Genomic DNA, 21,312 nt, shown 5'->3' on the forward strand with positions numbered 1-21,312 from the left:
CATGTCCTGTCACTACTGTAAATACAAAATTAGAGCTAGCAGTATCATAAAAAAGTAGATCACCATGACTTGTGACTGAAAGCTTCAATATACCCCCAGATGTTGGTAACTTGTGCTAAAGAAGGTCCTTAGCAAGATGAATCTCGATTGGATATGCGGTTCTCTAAATACGCAAATCTACAACGTGTGAGAGTCGTCCACTATATTCCTAATACAAGTGAGGAAAGCCCTAATCACTTCAGTGATGTCATAATGAACATCACTTTCTCTTTGAATTTAGTCAGTACAGAACTACAAAATCCACTGAGTGTACGAGCACAGCGTGTTGTTTCCACATACTCGGCATGCACCCTGTTATAATGATTATACAATAAGAGTTTTGGTCTTTCCTTGTTTTGAGGTCCTGGTTTTCATTTAAAAAAGTGTTGCTTTATTTGTGAGTTTGACTTTGAAAATCGGTCATTCAATTCGGCAACGGGCTACTGTTGCTGTGCTATCAGGTTTGTTTGTTCATAATGTTTTATTGCCAGATAATAGGATTTGGAATCACAATGAAAGTTTCAATTACATAATGGAAAAAAATGAGAAATGAATGACAATAAAAAAAATACAGAGACTGCGACTAAAGGGTTCTTTTTTCTGTGTTAGGTGCTCACTAAACAAGTTATTAAATCCTTTAAGTACTATAATCATCTGGGAGGGCACCTGACGATGAACACGAACATGACATGTAATCTACTGTATAACACTTTCAAATAAATAATTACGAGGGAAAAAAAACAGCCCCAGTATAAACTAAGGAATCTTACCAGTCACATTAAAACAAAATGAAAATGTGTGAAAGCGTGAGGCATGTCCTGTCATGATACGGTTTCGCACATTTCAAACTGCAGCGAAACATCATGCAGTTGCTATTTCTCCCGTATCCACTGTGCAGCCTCAGGGATGAACACAGTTCACAATCTTTAGGAATCAATTGTATTTTGAACTCCTTTCAGTTTCTGCATACTTTGCAATGTGCAGAATGGGCTAGAATGATTCATTCTTTAATTCATCCAACAGGTTGATTGCCTACTAAGTAATTACTTTATTAGTATTGCCCTTTATTTGGTACAGAATGAACAATAAAACCCACTTGTTGCTGTAAGTTCAGTCACATAAGATCTCTAATCTAAAGCAAAAAAAAAAAATGACACTAAAATGTCTCAACAAGAGACCGCATGTTGGCTAAGCTTACCTGAATGACTGAAACAATGATGGAATGTAACATAGAGACTACCAGAGCATTCCATGGTCTATCTCCCCAGGCTCTAAATTAAACTGTGCTCAGAAAATGAAGCTGGCTATTTCCGTTCTCCTCCTCCTCCACCCACCACCAACACAGCAACAAGACACACACACAGTATGTATTTACTTAGACACTCCCATAAAAAGAGTTGTGTTTGCTAAACTGCAAATACTGAAGAAAAAAAAAAAAAGAAAAACCTTAAATAACAATCGTGGGCAGCCAGGATGGCACTCATTCAATGTGACTGCAAGACATTTCAATTGTTAGAAAGGGATACAGTAGTGTGTCAAGTACGCGGTCTTGCCCAGTTGTGACTGAAATTGCAACAGAGGATGCAGATTGTATATATTACACAGCAGTGGTCATGGTAGCGACTGTATTTGCTAACCTAATCAATGAGTCATGTGAATAAAAGCCTATCTACACAAACTTGTGTGCTACATTTTGTGACAAGCTAAAGGGTTCAGGAATCTTGAGAAGTGCATCCAGCCCTGCCAGTAACTGCTGGTGATACTGTAGGAAGTGACTTGGGAGCACACATTGCATGGATTCTCACTGGATACCCAGCTGGTATATCAAACCACTGTGATGTACACCTCATTTTCAATGCTATCCTGATGGATTACAGGAAGAGATTACTGGAATCCCTCTTCAAACAGACAAGTTGTAACAAAGCTCAAAAGCTCTATACACATACAGGTACACCATGGCTATGAAAGCCACAAAAGACCTCCCTACCCATTTATTATACAGGGATTGGGCAGAAAATAAATATGGTAGTCTTTTAAATAATCCACTCCGAATCATTCCAGTCTGCTTTGGAAAGGTTTTTAATTGTATTCATCTGTTTACAGCCTCTTTTGCTGTGTTTCTTTGTCATGTTGTTGTACAGTAATACCCGTACGTCTGCTTCTTGACAGGATGTCCTGTGGTACTTGCACCTTAAAGGATACGCCCCTGTTAACCTCTATAGAACTGTATAAATACTTCTATAATAAAGAAATATTAGATGATCCATTTCCATTACATAATACTTGTTCTGGATGGTGTAGCGCAATCGTTATGTTTATTTGCATTCTGACAGATAACTAAACAACAAACAGTAACCTATAACCTGAGGAACCAAATCAGCACACAAACCAAAGCAGGCTGTCCGTCTCCGAATCTCTCAGGCAGAGCTGCCGTCACCATTTGAAATGACTAATTCTGTAACACCTTTTATGTTTTGTATTATAGGTTGTAGAGTATACATTGAGCCATATACACAAATATATTTTAAATCTAATCAGTAACAACAAGACAATATTTGAACAGAGCAGCCTATTAGTCCTTCTGTGCAGCACTTCACTGCTCCTTTAAAGCAGGAGGCCTCACTAATAACCACCTTGTAGCAGAAACTCTATTAAACAATCAAGAAAGTGCAGATGCAAGTATGCAATATAAAATAACTATTACTAATTGATGACTGAAAAATATGTACACATTTTGAAAAATATAAACAAATGTAATTTTAACGAGAACTAGAATCTGATACAAACACAGCAGTCAGGTATACCACTGTAACTTCCTAGCATGGTATAAAGAAAGCATTGCTATTTTACATATACACAGTTTCCTTCAGGTAACCAAAATTAGACTTACCCGTTTGAGTCTTCAAATTCTGTACAACTGTGACTGACAAAATGGCGTCTTCCGGAAATGAAACCTCCAGTTAATGTCTACAAGTAGATTTTTTTTTTCTGAAACCCTTCCTCTTCAAGTAAAAACCACTGAACCAGCGGAGCCATACAGATTCGAAAGTCAGATGCAAACTCAGGAAGTGACCTCACTTGAGGTTAGTTGCTAAAAGTAAAGTTGCTCCATCTTTACACTTTCATCCTGAAAGACCATTATCAGTCATTATTCAAAACTAAGGTCTGTAGAGAAGAAGCAGTTATTATTGTACAAACAATGCCTTTATCTAAAAGGTATTGTATGTACAGCAATACTTTGCTGCACCTCAGAAGCAGTTAACCTGTATTGTTTTTTAAATGGGCTAAGTAGTACTAGTTTTAATCATTTTGGATATTTTTCTAAGTATTTTAAATCCTACCTTTTACAGTAACTTGCTGCCAAATAGAGGCTATCTTTAAATATATGAAGGTTACCAAGTCTTTATAACAGTTTTTTTTACCTGGTGACGCCATTAGAATTGAAATAGTCTACCACTAACAATGTCAAACACCCAGTATTTGTACAATCAAAAAAAGGTTGAAATCTAAAAGGGTGGTGATCTCTAAATGAAACATATGATTAAACATGACTATATCCTAAAATTCAAAAGTAAATCATAAGCTTTATGGTAAACAGTACCAATCCAAGACTGTAGTACAAAATGTAGTTAAGCAACACATACAAAAAATATTTGTTATCTCTGACAGCCCAAGTATCTGATTTAGGACAGTAGTCAACATCCCAAAACCATAACACAGTGTGGGACAAATGCCATTGGACACCATGGACAGTTTCAAAATGAGAGGCCAAGGATTGGATGGGAATTAGGTGCACATGGAGACTGAAATGCCCCCTAATGCTCTATGAGGGTGGTCCCTCCAGGGTTGCATGTGAGGAAGCTCACATTGCCACTGATGCTCTGAGGAAAATGTTCTTCTTGTTTAAATACATTGGAAATACCCCAAGTTCATCTCTTAATAAAGTGCTGTGAAAGTTACTCACTAGCTGCAGCGAGATAGAAGCACCAGAAGCTGTTGAACTCTGGCGTTGATGGTATGGCCCCGCCCCATATTGTCCGACAAACTGTTTCCTTATTTCTGCTGATGAATATCTGTTAAAATAGAAAGAACATATATTACTGTTACTGGGGGAGTGTTTTTCAAATACTAATTATAATCGAGAATGAACAGTATCTAATAACAAATAATAAACATAAAAAGACAACAAGAACCCTAAACGTAATCCCCATATTTAAAGTACAAAGGAAAGTAAGAGTGACAAAAAGTAGTAAGGGTGAAATAGATTTTGGTTGTGTCCTTGAAGAGGCCAAGGGAGTTTTGTTGGTCGGCATACACTATGATAGGAATATTTGCCATGCTTTATAAAAAATGTGATCTTGGCTCCAAGAGCCTTGATTCAAAATGACCATCACCTCCTTTTTATTTACCTAATGTTGGAAAATGACCTTCAATAGATAGCTGTAGATTGCTAGCACACACTATGCACGTGCTGCATATTTTTTATTTGTATGGTAACTTCACTTGAGGTTACTTTATCTTAATTTGAGGTATTTCTACATGCATACAGGTGTTTTGTCTACCCAGGCCATCCTTCAAAATAAAGAAAAGCAGTTTTTAGCTTTCTAAACCTACAAAAAAGATTTTAAAGCCTTGGGTAGGCAAATATCATGCTGGGATCCAACTAACTATGCTACTGCATGTGGTCAAAATGACTGGCCCTGAAAAGGGTTTTTCTTTAATTTTACATCAATAAAAACAAAACTAAAGTATAATAAATGTACTTCTCAGCAATTTATATTGCTGACCGGGGGCTTTAGTTTCATTTTTGTAGCGGCACTGAAGCAGCTGTGTCTAAAACCAAGAGCTGGGAACAAAGTACAGAGTGTGAGGGTAGATGCAATTTGCCTGGTAAGTGTTTTAGTTAATTGCAGAACAGTGGCAGCTTTTTGTTTTTATTAGAAACCAAGCAGAAAAATCGGTCAGACAGTTTCAAAGGGTGCACAGAAATGTTACCACGGCAGCACAGCTGAAAGATCTTCCATCAGACCCAAAAACTGCTGGCAGTTTGATTTAGCCATTTACTCAAGACAGCCCAACATCTTATTTCCACTGGGATCCTGTCTCACCTCTGCTTTGCTAATGAGTCACAAAGAGACACAATGCAGTTGTAGCAAAAATAAACTGTTTCACACTAGACTTAATAATTAGACAACACTGACTGCTTAACACACATCGTCCAAATAATAAATGCTATTGTTTTTGATAAGGTATGGTAAATATGCTGACAGTTTACATATGCTTAATACTACATCCCATTCAGGTGCTATGTACAGACACGCATGGCATATATTTTCAGCGTCAAGTGATTTTTTTTGTTGATATATTTTTTATTATCCATGAATTGGTATAAATTCGAATTGCTGGTGTGCTGGGGGGAGGGGAATGGTGCCCATGATACCCCACTTCCTGCTTATTAAATAGGAACTTTATTGTGATATCATTCTTGACAGTAACCACTGTAAAACATTAATTAATTAATTAATAACTATCCCACTCAATGCAAATTAATAACATGTGGGTTACCACTGCACTTGGATTCCTTTATAAAAGTTTACCACAGAAAATATAGTATTATTATTATTATTATTATTATTATTATTTATTTCTTAGCAGACACCCTTACCCAGGGCGACTTACAGTCATAAACAAAAAATACATTAGCAGTCATATTGCAGTGTCACATGTTTTGCTATACCTCTAGGGCTTTACTGTGCTTGCCAATGCCTTGACATTCTTGCACTATGCCTTACTACAATTTGCTATGTTTTTTGTCAAGGTGAACTTCAATAATGGTAATACTGTAGGTTTATCCTACTTGACCTGCTTGGCAACTATCAATGCTGTCTGTCCTTACAGACTTTGTGTGGGTGACGAGGGAGCTACTGTACAACAGGGACTTACAAGATAAGAAACACTCTTCCCGATGTTTTCATTCATTCTCTGCCTGTTTCTAATACTGAAATAAAACATCTTAAACTTGCTATTTGGAAACTGAAAGTTCAAAATCCATCCATTCTAAATACCCTTCCTGTTCTACAAGCACTGAAAATACCCACATGCAAATGAGTCAGCCTCAGGATAGTGTTTTGAATAAACACACATCCCTACTTATTAGCATCACAAATATAAACAGAAAGACTGTGGAATGATATCATGCCCCAGTGGAAGATAATGCTTCTTGATTTCAGTTTAAATTTGTAAACTTGCAAATATCATATTTTTTTCTGGAAAAACTAATACATTAAATTGTATATTTGGCAGACAGAACATCTAAACAAATACAAAAGCCCTGCTATAGACGACTGAAATGTTACTAACCTGGCATGGACAGACAGTCCCCTCAAATTTTAAATTCTAAGACAGTAGGTGAAGAGAGATTACATTCATTCATGAGACTCTGGTAAAACTCATAAGAGAGTCATGTAAACAAACTACACCTATTACAGGTGGGGCTTACAAATCAACGTTGTCAACTGGTCAGTGAGAATATCCTTATCTTTAAAAACCATCTCAATGCACACTGTACTGTGAGGTCAACTGGGAAAGGTTGGGCATGAGCTGAACATTCACATAAGCCACAAATACAATCTGGCCTTCATGTTAAAATATGTGCAGGTTTTCCAATGCAAACAGAAAACTGAAAGCCACAGATATTACGTAAAAACAAATGGGAGAAACACACTTTAATGTTCTTTTTTTTATTTTATTTTAAACCCAAAGATAAACAGGGTTGTTGATTATTTAGAACTCCACAATACACTTTGTTGTCTGGTCTTTTTTGCACCAATTTGTGTCTGTGTTGTTGCAAGTGTACCCTGTGCTAATGAAGGCAAAGTGTTTTCTTTATGTAAACTCTCCCTACTGTAATGAAATGTTAATGATGCACTGAGTACAACCTAGCTGTTCTCTGTGCCTCTGGTATTTCTTCGAATCAGACTATATGATTAGTAAGGTTCGGAGTTCCAAAGGAAATGCTGTTTTTATTTGTTAAATAAACTAAAATATTTCTTCAGATGATTTAGCCCCAGTAGGTAACTCAGTTCATTGTTGCAGTTTTTCTCCACACATATCCCTGTATATAAATAGGTCATTTGTACAGGCAAATTAGAAAGAAAAGTACAATTTGCACCCACATAGGATTGCCACCACCATAAAAATAAGTTTCAGATAAGTTAAATGCCTTGCACCACTGCATACCAGTAAGTTATGTTTGTTTAGCGTGTGCTAAATATATTTGCAACCAATATGTTGAGTTAAATTAAAACATGTTAATGTACCTATTTAAGCTTTTCACACATAGCTGACAGTTCTTACTCGTGTGTTATTTTGAGTCTGTCACTTGTATTTACTGTTCTATAACTGGATTGTCATGCTTAGACATGGTTAAAAAGGTGGGAGGGGTGTCAAATTACTGATAAGCAAAGGTTATCCACCCACTGTGCTAACACATTTCTGGCACAAAAATGAACTTTAAACTAAACTGCAACAACACAGGACACAAATTCACAAAACAATAAGCAGACTGTATTAACAGTCACTTGAAATGCTGCATTATCATAGCAGCTCAGGGCTCTGTAGAGATGGAATATTATCATAACAAGCCAAGCACTCCTCAGCTTTGTTTTATAACCCTCAAGACTCCATATTACAAGTGTGAAGCTTTTCAATAGGGCTGAACTGTTGATGATTTCAGCCTTCAAAAAACAAACAAACGACTGCTGACCAAGAAATACATTGGTGCTTATGGCTGACAGAGGGTGAAAAACTGTTCTTTTAACTTGATATACCAGAAGTAGAATTTCTCAAGAGGCTTTCCTTCATTATGTTACACTGTCAACCTGTTTTGAGACAGACTTGAGATTGAAGTACTCTACCGTTGTAAACACAATGTCAAAATACACAGGGAGGAATCTTGGACAAAATAAGACGACTTGCATTGAATAGATTAGTCGGTAGATCTCAATAGAGTCTCTGGTAGAACCGTCATAAATAACAGTTGTTATTTGGTCATTTTGCAGGGTCAGTTGGAAATTGGCCATCCAGAAAGGGGGCACAGCCACAATACCAGAAGTCATCGCCTTAATGCGGTAGGTGATGTGTCACTCATGGATTGGAGGATACGTGATTGCACTCACTAGGGGGCATGACTGAGGGTATATCAGGGGATGTGGCGAAGCAATCTGTTCCTTTGTTATGGTTACAAAAGAACCAGTGAAGGAGTACTGTATTATAAAGAAACCATGAGTTTCTGTGTGTTGTTTTGTTTCTCTATTAAACTGTTACGTTTGTTGTTTATAGAAGGCTAATATCCGGGAGCTGTAGCTAAACTGCCAGCAATTAAACCCAGATTACACTTCACCATTGTGCATGTATAAACCTGTAAATCACCACTTTCACTAAGAGCACTCAGTCTGGACTTGTGACCGTGTTGTGTTTGTGTGTGTCTTGTTAAGTGTCTATTACTATTTCAGGACTGAACCCCGTAGTTTACCTGCGTGATACACATTGTTGTGTAGAGTCAGGTATTATTATTTCTGGTTGCAAAACAAGCAAACCAGCCGAATAAAAAGCTGTTTAACTGTGAACTGTGTTGTTTCAAATCATTCCTGAGCACTGCATCACCTCTACACCTGCGCACTGCAAACCACTTTGCCACAGAAAGGAACCGTTTTTTTTTTTCTTGCCTCCCTGCCAAGAATCCTGACTTCGTCGTGTTTGTGCATGTGCTGGGAGTGAACCCGAACAAACCATGGATCACAGGAGGACATGCGCGAGACACACAATAAGCCAGAAGCGGGAAGTAGAAACAGGTAATTTTACTATTGGGGGGAAAAAAGGTACCGGTATGGTAAAAATAAATTGTATAAATAACATGTATATATTAAATTCTAGTTCATAGTTTTTGGGAAAGTGGCTGGAGCTGTGAATTGAATAAATAATTAAATGATTAATTAAGGCTCCAGCCACAGGTGTATAAATAGGGTGATCACGGGTGTTAGTAAAGTAGTAATGGTGTGCGGTACGGTTTTGTTGTTTTGTGTGTGTTTGTAAAATGTTTGTAACATGTAACTAAAAGCGCATGAGCACGTAAACTGTAGCGTCTCTGATCCCTGAGTCTCCTTGGTAACGTGTACTCTGTCACAGGGAGGTAGCTGTAACTATTAAGACTTAAGATTTAACTATTACCGTTTGGTTAATCTCCATATTCCAATCCACTGTTTAATTATTTTGTTTCTAGAATTATAAATTTCATTCTTGATATCTTAGACAAAAATCACACATCCCTGACATCCCTGTTTGAACTGTAGTAACTTATGGCTTTAACAAAATGGATGAATTGAACACTCGCTTACTTAAACAATATTGTATAAAATGTATAATGTATCATTTTTCTATTACGTTTCTTAGTTTATTGCAACAGCTTACATCCCTGGAGTCACAGCAATCACAACATCTCCATCCTGTTATGCTTTTGTATACCAGCATGCAGCACGCAGTGCAACACACCTAAACATCTCAGTGTGAGCCCACCCTGACCTTTCCTTTGGGACTGTCATCCCCAAATACTTGTAGGAGTAGGGGTCTTAAGCGACAAGCTCAAACTGTGTGTTCATACACAACATAACAATCAAAAAAGGAGGAGAAGGAGACAAAAGTATAACTTACCTGAAACAACAAAATGTTATCCTATCCTGAGCTCTTTCTGTTGTCAAAACAAGGGATATCTGAGGAAAATGTACGGTTTTAAAATAAAACAGACTCGTGTTAGCTATTATATCTGTACAAGCTATTGCATATGAGGATGTGCACTTCTTTAAATCATACGCAATAGCAGAAATTGTCTTGCTGTCAACAAAGGGACACTGTTTTGGGCACTCTCATAAAGGTGGTGTGTTAGTTACACCGTGTATTAGTTACAGCGTGTATTCCATAAATAGCAAAAGAAACATCTCTAAACATTGCAATTAACAGTAACCTTTTTGGACACAGTAGCACCCAAAATGTTATATCGAAATCTGCACACTACCAAAAAGCACTAACAGTACAGTTTTACACATTGAAAAAAGGTGTAGTGCCTCATACATTTTATTTTTACATTCTTAAGAAGACTGTTGCCTTATACACCCATGTTAAAAATATCAGCTCTATAGGAGTTTCCTATACAGAAACAAGATGGGAAAAAAGCTATAAAGCAGCTTAAAGTCACATAGAACCTCCAGCTGCCACAACGTGAGCTGTTAGCATCACAAAAGGCTAAGGAAAAACATTAAAATATGTAAACTACAATAAATAAAGGCTGCTTTTGTATTTATATTAGTTCATGTTCCACCTTTAAATGTTCTGCATATTGTATACTACTATGCTGACTCAAAATATAGGATTTTTATTCCACAGCTTTTTAAATAGTTGTGACATGCAAACATACCCCACAAGGACTGAAAGTGCATTAGTGTGCCATTATTCCACTGTGAAAATATGCCATGATATTCATATCATTATAATAGCATGGTCAGGTCACTTCAGACTAGCAAGAGTCTATTGTAAAAAATAAATGAATAAAAGGGAAATGGACACCCTGTGGGTGAGACAACCACCAAACCAACTCAATGAGAGGCACCCAAGCTTCTAACAGAGCTCAATTCATTTTGTACAAATTTAGAAAGTCACCCCATATGTAGCACATACTTTTATGTACCTGGACTGTCTCACATGATTTATTAGTTTGTTATGCAAATGGCACCCCTCACATGTTCTGTAATACTGGTATATAAAAGTTTCCTCTCCCTGTTGCAAGTCAGACCTTGATAGTATGCACTCCGAGACTGCACACATTACTGAGGTTTCATGAGGTCTTTAAAGTGATGTGCCATTCCAGAGTACAAAGGTTGTGTGCAGATTTCCACCTGAAGGATTGTAAGGCATTGATCATCAAGGAATGTTAAAATCAATTCTGTGATGGCTCCCCATGGCTCTATATTTTATTTTCCCAAACCTATTTTGATTAAATATGTTACAGTGCAGAAGTATGGAAACAAATATGGTCTGCGACCCCACGTGGTTCAGTTTTCATTCTCTTTGCAGTCAGCGCAGTGCTTAAATTATCTGTGTAAAGATGTCATTGGTTGTCATAAGCATGAACACAATCCTCTAATCTACTACTTTTGGAAAGGAGTTAACCCAAACCAATAGTTTAATCACAGCGCAAAAACCAGGACCAGAGGACGCAGTTGCAAATGAAGTAGAGATACACTTAGTACAGAGGGTAGGAGACACTTCTTAACAAACAGCGTGAGGATGTGGAATGGGTTACCCAGCCATGCTGTTGATGCTAAATCATTCAGATCATTTAAGACCAACCTTGACAAAGTTTTGATATTAATCAGCCACGAGGAAGCGGACGAGTTACTGATGTGTTTATAGCCTTCCCTAGTTTATGAATTGTCTTATGTTCTGATGTTGTTAAATACAGTGGGGCTCTATTCTGTGTAAAGGTAAATATTCTGAGAGAAATAAAACAGTATGGAACAACTTACAAACTATTACATTATTGCTCTGTACAGCTTCTTATTTTAAAACCATTAGAGTTCTGGAAAAATATCTGAATATTAAACCAAACTGACCATGTTCATATTCGTTCCTATAACAGAATTTATAAATGACTATCAAAAAAATATCATGCTAAGGGGGTCTCCGATTGGCTCCCCTGGTAAAAGCACGGCTGCGTGGTGTGCAGGGTGGGTCATACAGTCAGGGGAGCGCAAGTTTGCGTCCTTGCTGTGTGAAGTCGACAGTCTTCGCTGGGGATTCTGGAGGGTGTGTTGCATTGGCTCTGTCGCTCCCGCGGGTTAGGGGAGCAAAACTGGCAGGAATTTTTTCTCCTCATCGTGCTACAGCGGACCCTGCTGGCCAGGAGCCTGGTGAACTCAATCAGAAACCTGCAGGGCTCATCTTTGTCCTCCAGAGGCCTGTAGCTAGCTTACATCTGCTTTTGAGTTCCTGGTTATAAATGATACTGGCTTCATTGTGGGATTGGAAGATGCCCACTGAACCTTCATTTCTCCTGGGCTGTTGTGGGGAATTGATGTGGTGAGGGAGAACATAACTGGACATTCGAAATTAGGCAGAAAAGCAGGTTTAAAATAATTGGGAATTAAAGAAAAAATATATCATGCAAAGAAAACTAATGCATAAATGATGCCTAAAACAAATCACAGACTTTGTACTGTATGGAACAGCTATGCTTTCTTTATATGGTAATTTTGTGTGGGTACCTGTTTTTTTTCCAGCTAATTTAAAATGAAAGTTTATTAATTTGTGAACTTGATTCAGTCCAGTACTCATTATATTTTACTCCTCTTGGGTAACCATGTATACTTCTAGAGTACTACAATTGAGGCTCCTCTATTCTCAACTGCATGTTATTTCTGCCCACTGCACACATACCTGTTACTTGCTGCTTCTGTTTTAACTGTAAAGCATTTATAATACTATGGTTTCCAACCTCTAATAGATCTGTATCTTGTATAATGTTTACTAGGTCAAACTATTTTCTAGATGTTCATATCTACTGTCTTAATTACACAATGGGATGAATGATGCTGAGATTACTATATTATATTTACATAGTTTCTAGACTGTGTTCATACTTCCTGCCAACAAGTATCCTTAATTGAACAGATGCTGCATTTTGGTGAGTCAATGCCAGAGACTAAAGAATAATGCTTATGCCCCATACATGTGATGAACAAAGAGACGCACTAAATGGCTAAGTAACCCATCGCCACAGATATCCTGCTTATAAGGCAAGAAACTATTTGGTCAAACAAAACATTTGGCCCACTTATTTCCTATGTCAGCATTCTCTTTTGTGGAAACAACTCGTTTAAAAGCTTGCTTGTATCAGATAGTGAGTCCTGTCAGAAAACTTTAACTCATTAAGTTTGTTTTGTGGATGATATAAAGTTTGATATTCATGAAACTCTACTGACTGCCCTTATAAACGTTTACCACGGTATTTTTGCACAGAATTTGTGCAGTTTTCCCAGGCTTTTCCTGTGGTTATACTATGCATTTACCATAATTTACCCTGGTTTGCTATGTTTTTCAATATGCTGTACCATGCCTTGCTGGTCATTACAATGCCTACCTAAGCTTTATTGCACTTTGCTATTCTTTTATTATAGGACACATTTATAAGGGTGCTAAAAACAGTCAAAATGTGAATGATACAGTATACTACTAATAAGAGCATCATCATATCATTAGGTTAAATGTAGTCATTTGGTCATGCCAAGCCTGCTTCCTTATTCTAAACAACAAAAGCATAAAACCACAAAGGACAAACTGAACAGTAAGAATCATCTGGTCTATCTAGTATTTTGCAGTAATTTTGCAATGACACCAGAACACTAGTAGGGACAGTCTAGGGTTAAATAACGTATGTCTATAATAACCCTATTAACAATGTTAAACAGTGTACTTCCATTTCCAACAATAAATCCATACCATATAGAAAAATACTCAGCATTTCAATCTGTAATTATACATAAAACAAGTTATAACATATACACAAAATATAGATACTTAGAAAGTATGTCAATGATTCCAAGGAGTATTAATACTGGCAATCAGTGGCGGCGCTAGGCTCTCTCCGGTGAGGGGGCTGAGGGGCGGTTGAGGAGGGCTAGGCAAAAATTTGAGAGGGCTACACTCCACTTTGTGTGGGCACTTATAGTGTCAATGTTTCGATATGTCTCGCAAAACTTCAGTATTATGGTGGAATACAATACAGATTAAGTGCCTGTTAATAACAATATCAATAACAATTACAATTACAATAATAATAATAATAATAATAATAATAATAATAATAATAATAATAATAATAATCCAACATAGTTTACAAGTGTTACAGTGCAGTATGAAGTAGGTGCTGTTGTAACAGGGCCAAGGCTGGGTGAGAACCGGTGACCCCACACACCTCAAGAGCGCGTCCAATCGCTCCCACGTGAATGGGGCCTTAGAGCAAACGATCCAATATCGAAAATATCGGTGGACTCGGCTCGTTCGGGCAATTGACCCTGGTGCGGATCTATTCTTTTTGCCCTGTGTGAATGCTAACCTGTCTGGGACCAGATCGCTTGTAATCACACCAGCCCAGGGCTCACACAGCATGTATGATCATATTTATTTAAACACTTTAGTCTTCATACACTGTGACGTTTCTGCTAGCTCTGGAAATCAGATCTATTCTACTGAGTCATTTGGTAATAAGTTTGATGTTAATAGTAATCCCAGTCCTTCATTTGACATTTTTAATTATCACACAGCACGCGCCCAATCCCTGAATTCATGTTGAATGTCTGCACTGTATTGCTGGTCCCTCATTAAAGTCGCCTTGTTGAAGACGATACCTGGAATGGTTTTCGATTGTTGAAACCCACATGAAGGTCTCCGAAAAGTCTTACTCAACTTTAAGTCACATCGATAAATCATAAATTTGAAATATCCCTTTTTAATTTTTTGGTGGCGGGGCTACAGAGGGGGGGCTAAGATAAACTTTGGGGTGGCTTCAGCCCCTCCAAGCCCCCCTCCCCCCCACCACCATCGCCCCTGCCGGTAATTGCCAGTGTGTCTCCAGTCTATGTAACTGGGTATTCTTTGTAATGCAAGTTCAAATTTCAATAACTGTGCCTGTAAAAAAGGGCACTTTGACTTGGAAACTCATTTTACCTGGAATTTGAACATACTTCAGAATTTAGTTATATTTCAGTATCTATGACATGTATTCATATTCTTTATTCTTAATCCACAAACAGTATCTTATGATACTTAAAAATGTGTAGATGCTGACCTTTATTGAGCTTCTTTCTTTAGCTACAAACATGGCACATATTTGTCACTGCTTTGTTTTAGAGAGCATTGTGGAAACTAGCAGCTTCTGTAAACTGCCTCGTACATCACCCTATCGCAGGGGTGACAAGCTGCATGAAGTGATAGCTCAAAAAGATAAACCATGCAATCCCAAAACAGATTGTGGTCTGAACATCCTGTCTCCCTACAAAGAGTAAGGCCATAGTTGTGTAAAACAAACTGTAACCTCAAACTGTTTCATTACACAATTGCTATAAAATTTTCCACAAAGAAACACAGGTATGCAGGTGTAAACCTAAATGCAGTGAAACTGATATTAGTGATGGGGGTGCCTTGTTTAATAACTACACTAAACAAAATGTCAGTGTTTCCAGAATAAAGAAATATCTTGACATATGTCATTTTTAATGGGGTCCTGGAAGAAAATGTTTAAGTTTAAACTTAAGTGGTGCCTTGGTGTCTGTTACATTAACAATATTATTAAAGTATTAAAAAAGAACATGAAACTATTCTTAACCTGAATAAGCTTTGTAAAAAAAGGTTGTTGGTGAATTTACACATTTGGTGCCAAATATCATCTGCAATATATTTTATACTGGAGCTCAGGAACAAAACTTAAAAATGTTTCACCAACAGGTTATATATTTAACCATCGATTTACATCAGATATATATTTTTAAAAACACAGCTGAATTATTTAGCTGTTCAGCAACTTAAATCATACTTTGAGTAATCATGGGTATGTTTACTTATCTATAACATTACACACAAGTCATTTTACCAATGCAGACTTCAATTAGAAGCTTCACTTCATCATCCACTGCTATCCATACACCCCTTCATGGGGAGATGTGGTCAATACATTATAATCAAAAACCAACAAAACTAAAAAAACAGCGAAAGGAGAAGTTGAGAAATGAGAAATAGGTTTGTTGAACGAAAAGGAAATGAAAAGACAAAGAATGCCACACACAACAATACAACATGCCCAATGCTACATGAATATCCAACACTTCTTTGTTCTGCAAATTGGTTTTGCACACAGCAATTATGACAATAACAGTAAGGGGCTGGGCACAACATATTTATTTTAAAGGTACAGAAACTACATTTTTAGTTTTACTTGGATCGGGCAAACCAGCATAAAGCTTTGAGGTATACCTTATTTAAAGTTTTTATTATTTTCAGTTTTTTATTTGTATTCATTACATAAAGTTTGATAGTCATGAAAGTTTATAATCAAAGCAGATCGTGTTACCTCGTTTAACAGAGCCCTTGGTGCTTCGAAATATACACATGACGTATTTATTATTATCGCCCTTGAAATGTAGCACTTAGTTTGTTTCTTAGTTTATTCATTTCCTATTTTCAGTGTTAAAATTAACGTTCAAAATCGTCTGTCTTGAATAACTTGCACATCTACTGGCACAGAGTTTCAGTTCAGTTTTAAACCGACTTCCTTCTGCACCTTGAAATATGCATGCAAATTTGAGTTTTTGTATACTAAAGCTCACTGAAGTTTAAAAAATACTTATCTCTATTTCATTATTTTATACACCAAAACGGATGCGTTAAGATTATGTGTTCGGATAAGGATAAAATAGTTCATGTTAACTGTAACACAAATGGTGTTATCAATGAACACAGGTTTGACAAAATGTAAGTTAAACATGCATTCGCCCTTACACGTTCTATTTTAACTACATATATTTAAGTGTGTATTCATATATATATATCACACAAAACTCGGTAAACATTGTGAATGTTTGCACGCCTCTCATTAACATTCACAACGTGTACCAGCCTGCTTCTTCCAGCTTGCTACCTCTGAATTTTTTTGACAGCGCTGTCAATTTTACAGTCAAAAAATATATAAACATACGATGAAAATAAAACGTCTTACCTGTTGATTTTAAGAGCAAACGCTCTCCTATCTGCGACTGGCAGAGTGGCCATAGAAGTTTGAACTATATTTTTATAATATTGCAATAATCCTGGACAGTTCCAACTTTATTCGTGCTGGAATAAATGTCATGTGGTTGAATGTGATCCTTCTCTGCTGGCTATATTTTTTCTGGGTGGAAACTTCCGCATTTTCACCTTCCATACAGAAGTAAGGATAGCAATGGGAGGTGTCGGTATTGCACGCGCAGGCTATGCAAGATAAGCTGTTTCCTTCTTGTAGTAACTACTGTAACAGCTAAAATTCATGTTGGATATTTCAAATAAGAAACGTATTAAATGGCAGGGCGACGGGGACGCTGACGCGGACGGTTGGAGGCGAAGAATCCATTGAAATAAATGTGATTAATGTGTTAGTAATTGGCCACTGTCAAATAAAACATCTTTGACACTAGTAAATTCAGTAGTTATACGATTAATTGAATGTAACTGCGTTGTGTTGTATTGTAACTGTACTGCGCGTTAGTATTGTTTGTAACAATTATACTGCGGCAGCGGCGTGTAGTGGATTCCAGTGGGAAGAAGGAGACGCTGCAAAGGTCTTTGGCGCGTGGAAGTGCCTTTTATTGCTCTTAGAAAAATTGAAAAGATTTGGCGCTTATAAGTGCCGTTTATTATGTCTTTTAGTACAAAATCGATTTATTTAGCTCTTCACCTTACTCCCTCAGATCTCTCTCTGTCAGTGCAGATAATACAGCGCGCAGGCTGCGGTTTAAATAGAGTCGGATGTGACCACACCCTCCCCCACGCCCCCCTTTTTCCGCACCAATCGCTGTTCAGCACGCAGACTCCGTGCGGGGCGCACTTAGCCTGGTAGGCGGCATAGAGCGGACCTCGCTGGAAACAGGCAAGTAATCATAAACAGACACATCACACTAACTGTACGGCAATACACAGAATACAGCTATTTACAGGAAAAGTAATAGTCCTAAAAAGCCCCGCACGACGCTACACTGCCCCCTGCTCAAACACTGGTCTAAGGACTCGTCAATTCGGGGCAGTGGATAACAGTCCTTTTTCATGACGTCGTTGAGGCAATGGTAGTCAGTGCAAAACCTCCATTCTCCATCTTTTTCTTTAACCAGCCACGATCGGGGATACCCAAGGACTGTTGGAGGGTTCGATCACTTCAGCGGACAGCATCTCATTCTGGATCCGATCAGCAACTACCTGGCGGGCTAAGGCGAGGTGACGTGGGGGTTGACAAATGGGTCTGGTGTTCCCCGTATCTATCGAATGTTGCACCAGGTGGGTGCGTCCGGTCTGTTCTGGTCGGGAGGTGAAGATGCCCAGGAACTCGGTTAACAGCTGTCATAGCTGGTCGTGTTGAACGTCGTCTAGCCCTTCACAGCTCCGTTCCAGGAGGCTCTCCACAGCGGACTGGTTCTTGGGGACAGGCTGCGTCATCGGGGTCAGTACTGGGGGGCACACGGGCGGGCAAGGTGGTGGGTTGGCGCTGTTGGCGACAGGAACGTGGAGGGGAGGTTCACCAGGCAGCGGGTTGTACTTCCCAATGTGGCCGTGTTGTAGGTCTAGCAACAAGCCTACGCATTGGAGGAAGTCCAGATCAAGGATGCAGGGGTGTTGGACAGAGGCTATCCATACCTCATGGCGATAGCGGCAGCCAGCATGCTTAATCTGTAGGTGGCCTCTTGCTTCTATCGGGGCGATGTTCTCCAGTCACAGTCCAGAGCTGGACCAGGGTGTCGGTTACTCGAGATCTCCAATTGGTGCAGGCTCGTGGATGATATTGGGGCGGACGACGGTGATGGACGAGCCCGAGTCAATGAGAGCGATACACAGCATGCCCTCAATCTTCACTGGGGTGTATAGGAAGGCTTCTTCTCCTGTGCATCCCACAGTGGCAGGTATAGCGTTCGGGGGCTTGGCAGGTGAGGTATGCATCTGCCCCCTTAGGCAGATATGTTCCTGTTTCCTGGGGCCTGTCGCGTCTCAGTCTGGTCCTCCAGCACGCGGCAGTCATGACGTGCCCCGGGGTCCCACACCACCAGCAGATCCTTTCCGGATCACGTCTCTTCCTGTGGCTCGCTGATCAGACCTTGGCAGGGTAAGGCTCTCCCTCTCTCTGTCCATATCCGATTGGGTCCAGGAAATCGGGCGGCTGGTAGGGCTGTGTGCTGCGGGTTGGTCCAGGAATATAGCTTTGATGGTGGTAGAACGATTTGTTGCCTAATCCAGGGTGGCCGGGGCTGCAAGATGGACTTGGTAGCGTAGTTCTGGGGGTTCTATACTGCGCAAGAATGCGTCCAGTGCGATGCGGCGGATAAAGCTGTTGTCCTCACTGCAGTACACTCTCCTGGGCAAGCGGTTGATGGCAGTCCCCAGCACTCCCAAGCGTTCTCCGTGGATCTGCCTGCGGTTCTGTAACTGGTCCTGGAGCAAGAGATAGGGCTCACTCTCCCCAAACCGCCTCTTCAAAGCCCTTAAAAGGACACCAGTAGGATCTCCAAAGTGCCGCCTTCAAGAGATTGGGTTAGGTAGGACACTTTGATGGCAGAGCTCCAGACGTGCTCAGTGGCTGCAAGCTCAAACTGCGCCAGGAAGGCTTCCAACGATGTCTGGTTAGAGAAGCAAGGAAGTTTTGGCTTGGGACCAGGGGGAGCGTGGTCGTGGTGCAGTGATGCAGTATTTGAGGATGGTGGTGATGCTGTAGCGGCGGGCTCCTGCTGTGTTGGGACATCAGTCATTTTAATTGTTGCAGCAGGGTCTCGAGGTGAGCTTGAAATGGCAAACGTGAGGGTCTCAGGTTGGTGGACTCAAACACTGACTTGGTGCAAGACAGCGGCAGTTTCAAGGATCTGAAGGTTGTTGTTGTGGTAGGGGCCTGTTCTGGCTCTGCAGCCGCAGAGTTCCAGGCCCAATTTCTGGGGAAACAGCGTGAAGCTGGGTCACGGAGGCGGCACATCCCACAGTGGGGTAAACTCTTCTGTATGCTGGTGGGTGTGCAGGGGCATGATGTCTGTTTCCCTCTATCTGTCCTCTAGAGCTGTCTCTCTACTGGCTTCATTTTTGACTAGGTGTCTGCCCTTTCTCTGCTCCCGGCGGCTGTTTCTAGCGTTCTGATTCCTGAGGTCACCAAATCCCACTAGTGTAGGGGGTTCCAGTGGGAAGAAGGAGATGCTGCAAAGGTATTTCTTTGACGCCTGAAAGTGCCATTTATCACTCTTAGAAAAATGGAAAGGATTTGGCACTTATAAGTGCCATTTATTATCTCTTTTAGTACAAAATTGATTTATTTAGCACATTATCTTTCTCTCTGAGACCTCTCTCTGTCACTATGCAAACACACAATACAGTGCGCAGGCTGCGGTTTAAATAGAGTCGGGTCTGACCACACCCGCCCCCCTTTTTTCACACCAATCGCCATGTGGCATGCAGACTCCGGGTGGGGCGCACTCAGCCTGGTAGACGGCAAAGAGGGGACCTGGATGGAAACAAGCAAGTAATCATAAACACAGACACATCACACACTGTACAGCAATCCACAGAATACAGCTATTTACAGGAAAAGTAATATTGCTGGTCCCCCCGCAAGTTCGATGTCGCACACAAAAATATTGCAACATCCTAAAAAACGACGCTTCATTTTTGGAACCCTGAGGTCCTATAAATAACTTTTTGTGAGTGATAAATATAGGGAATTCCAGTGTGATACTTGATTAGTGTGAGAACTCTGTCAAACAACAATTCTTAAATATGCATTTCTATGTAGAGAACGGGGGAAAGCTAACCTGGGTTCTAAATGTGGAAGCCTTTTGTTTAAAATTGTTTAAATAAAAGGTGGAATTATATCTTAAAAGTCCTTTACTCTAGGCCTATTTTGATATCAATTATAAAATTATAATTGAACAATGTTTGTTCCTTCTGAACAAATCTTACTTGAGGGAGGGTAGGAGCGTAGTATACTATAAAAGTTAACTATATATAGCTAGATAAAAACATAATGGAAACCCGATAAAGAACAGGTGAGTGTTGTTCACAGAGCTGAGTAAATACTGAACCGTTCAAATTTACAAACAGCAACAAAAATAAACAAATAATGCTGTTTTTCTTATGGATACAATATTGTGTTCGGTTATCAAACAATTTCATTGTTTCTGATCATCTTGAACCAAAAATAAACAAATACAACTAATGTAATATAATATATAAACACCATATAATGAAAAGATCTGAAAACTACCTGCTTTGTTTATTCTGTTTGATATATTCTGCTTCTGCTGAAGGCACGTACTGCACCTGCTCTTCGGGATAAAAATTATTCTCCAACGCCCTCTGTTGGAAAAACTAGCGCTATTCATTGCAACAGCCAGAAATGTCTTTGACTTGCTAATTTACGATTATACAAATTACCTAGCACGTGTCCAGTGCAAA

General features: G+C 39.3%; 1 protein-coding gene across 3 annotated transcripts in view; it reads right to left on the reverse strand.

Annotated features, from left to right (window-relative positions):
- Nucleotides 1–17,086, reverse strand: part of LOC117411681 (dedicator of cytokinesis protein 8) — a 59,989-nt gene extending 42,903 nt beyond the window's left edge. For 2 of the 3 annotated variants that reach the window (XM_034019350.3, XM_034923994.2), the window contains exons 1-2: nucleotides 16,859–17,086; nucleotides 4,004–4,112 (exon numbers count right to left, since the gene is read on the reverse strand). In XM_034019350.3, coding sequence (XP_033875241.3) covers nucleotides 4,004–4,112; nucleotides 16,859–16,911 — 162 coding nt within the window. In that variant the 5' untranslated portion in view covers nucleotides 16,912–17,086. Of the gene's footprint in view, nucleotides 1–2,929; nucleotides 3,041–4,003; nucleotides 4,113–16,858 lie in introns of those variants that run through there. The other variant, XM_034924006.2, reaches the window with a different exon arrangement.
- Nucleotides 17,087–21,312: the final 4,226 nt, after the last annotated feature.

Source organism: Acipenser ruthenus, chromosome 1 (assembly GCF_902713425.1).
Source record: "Acipenser ruthenus chromosome 1, fAciRut3.2 maternal haplotype, whole genome shotgun sequence".
Lineage (NCBI taxonomy): Eukaryota > Metazoa > Chordata > Actinopteri > Acipenseriformes > Acipenseridae > Acipenser > Acipenser ruthenus.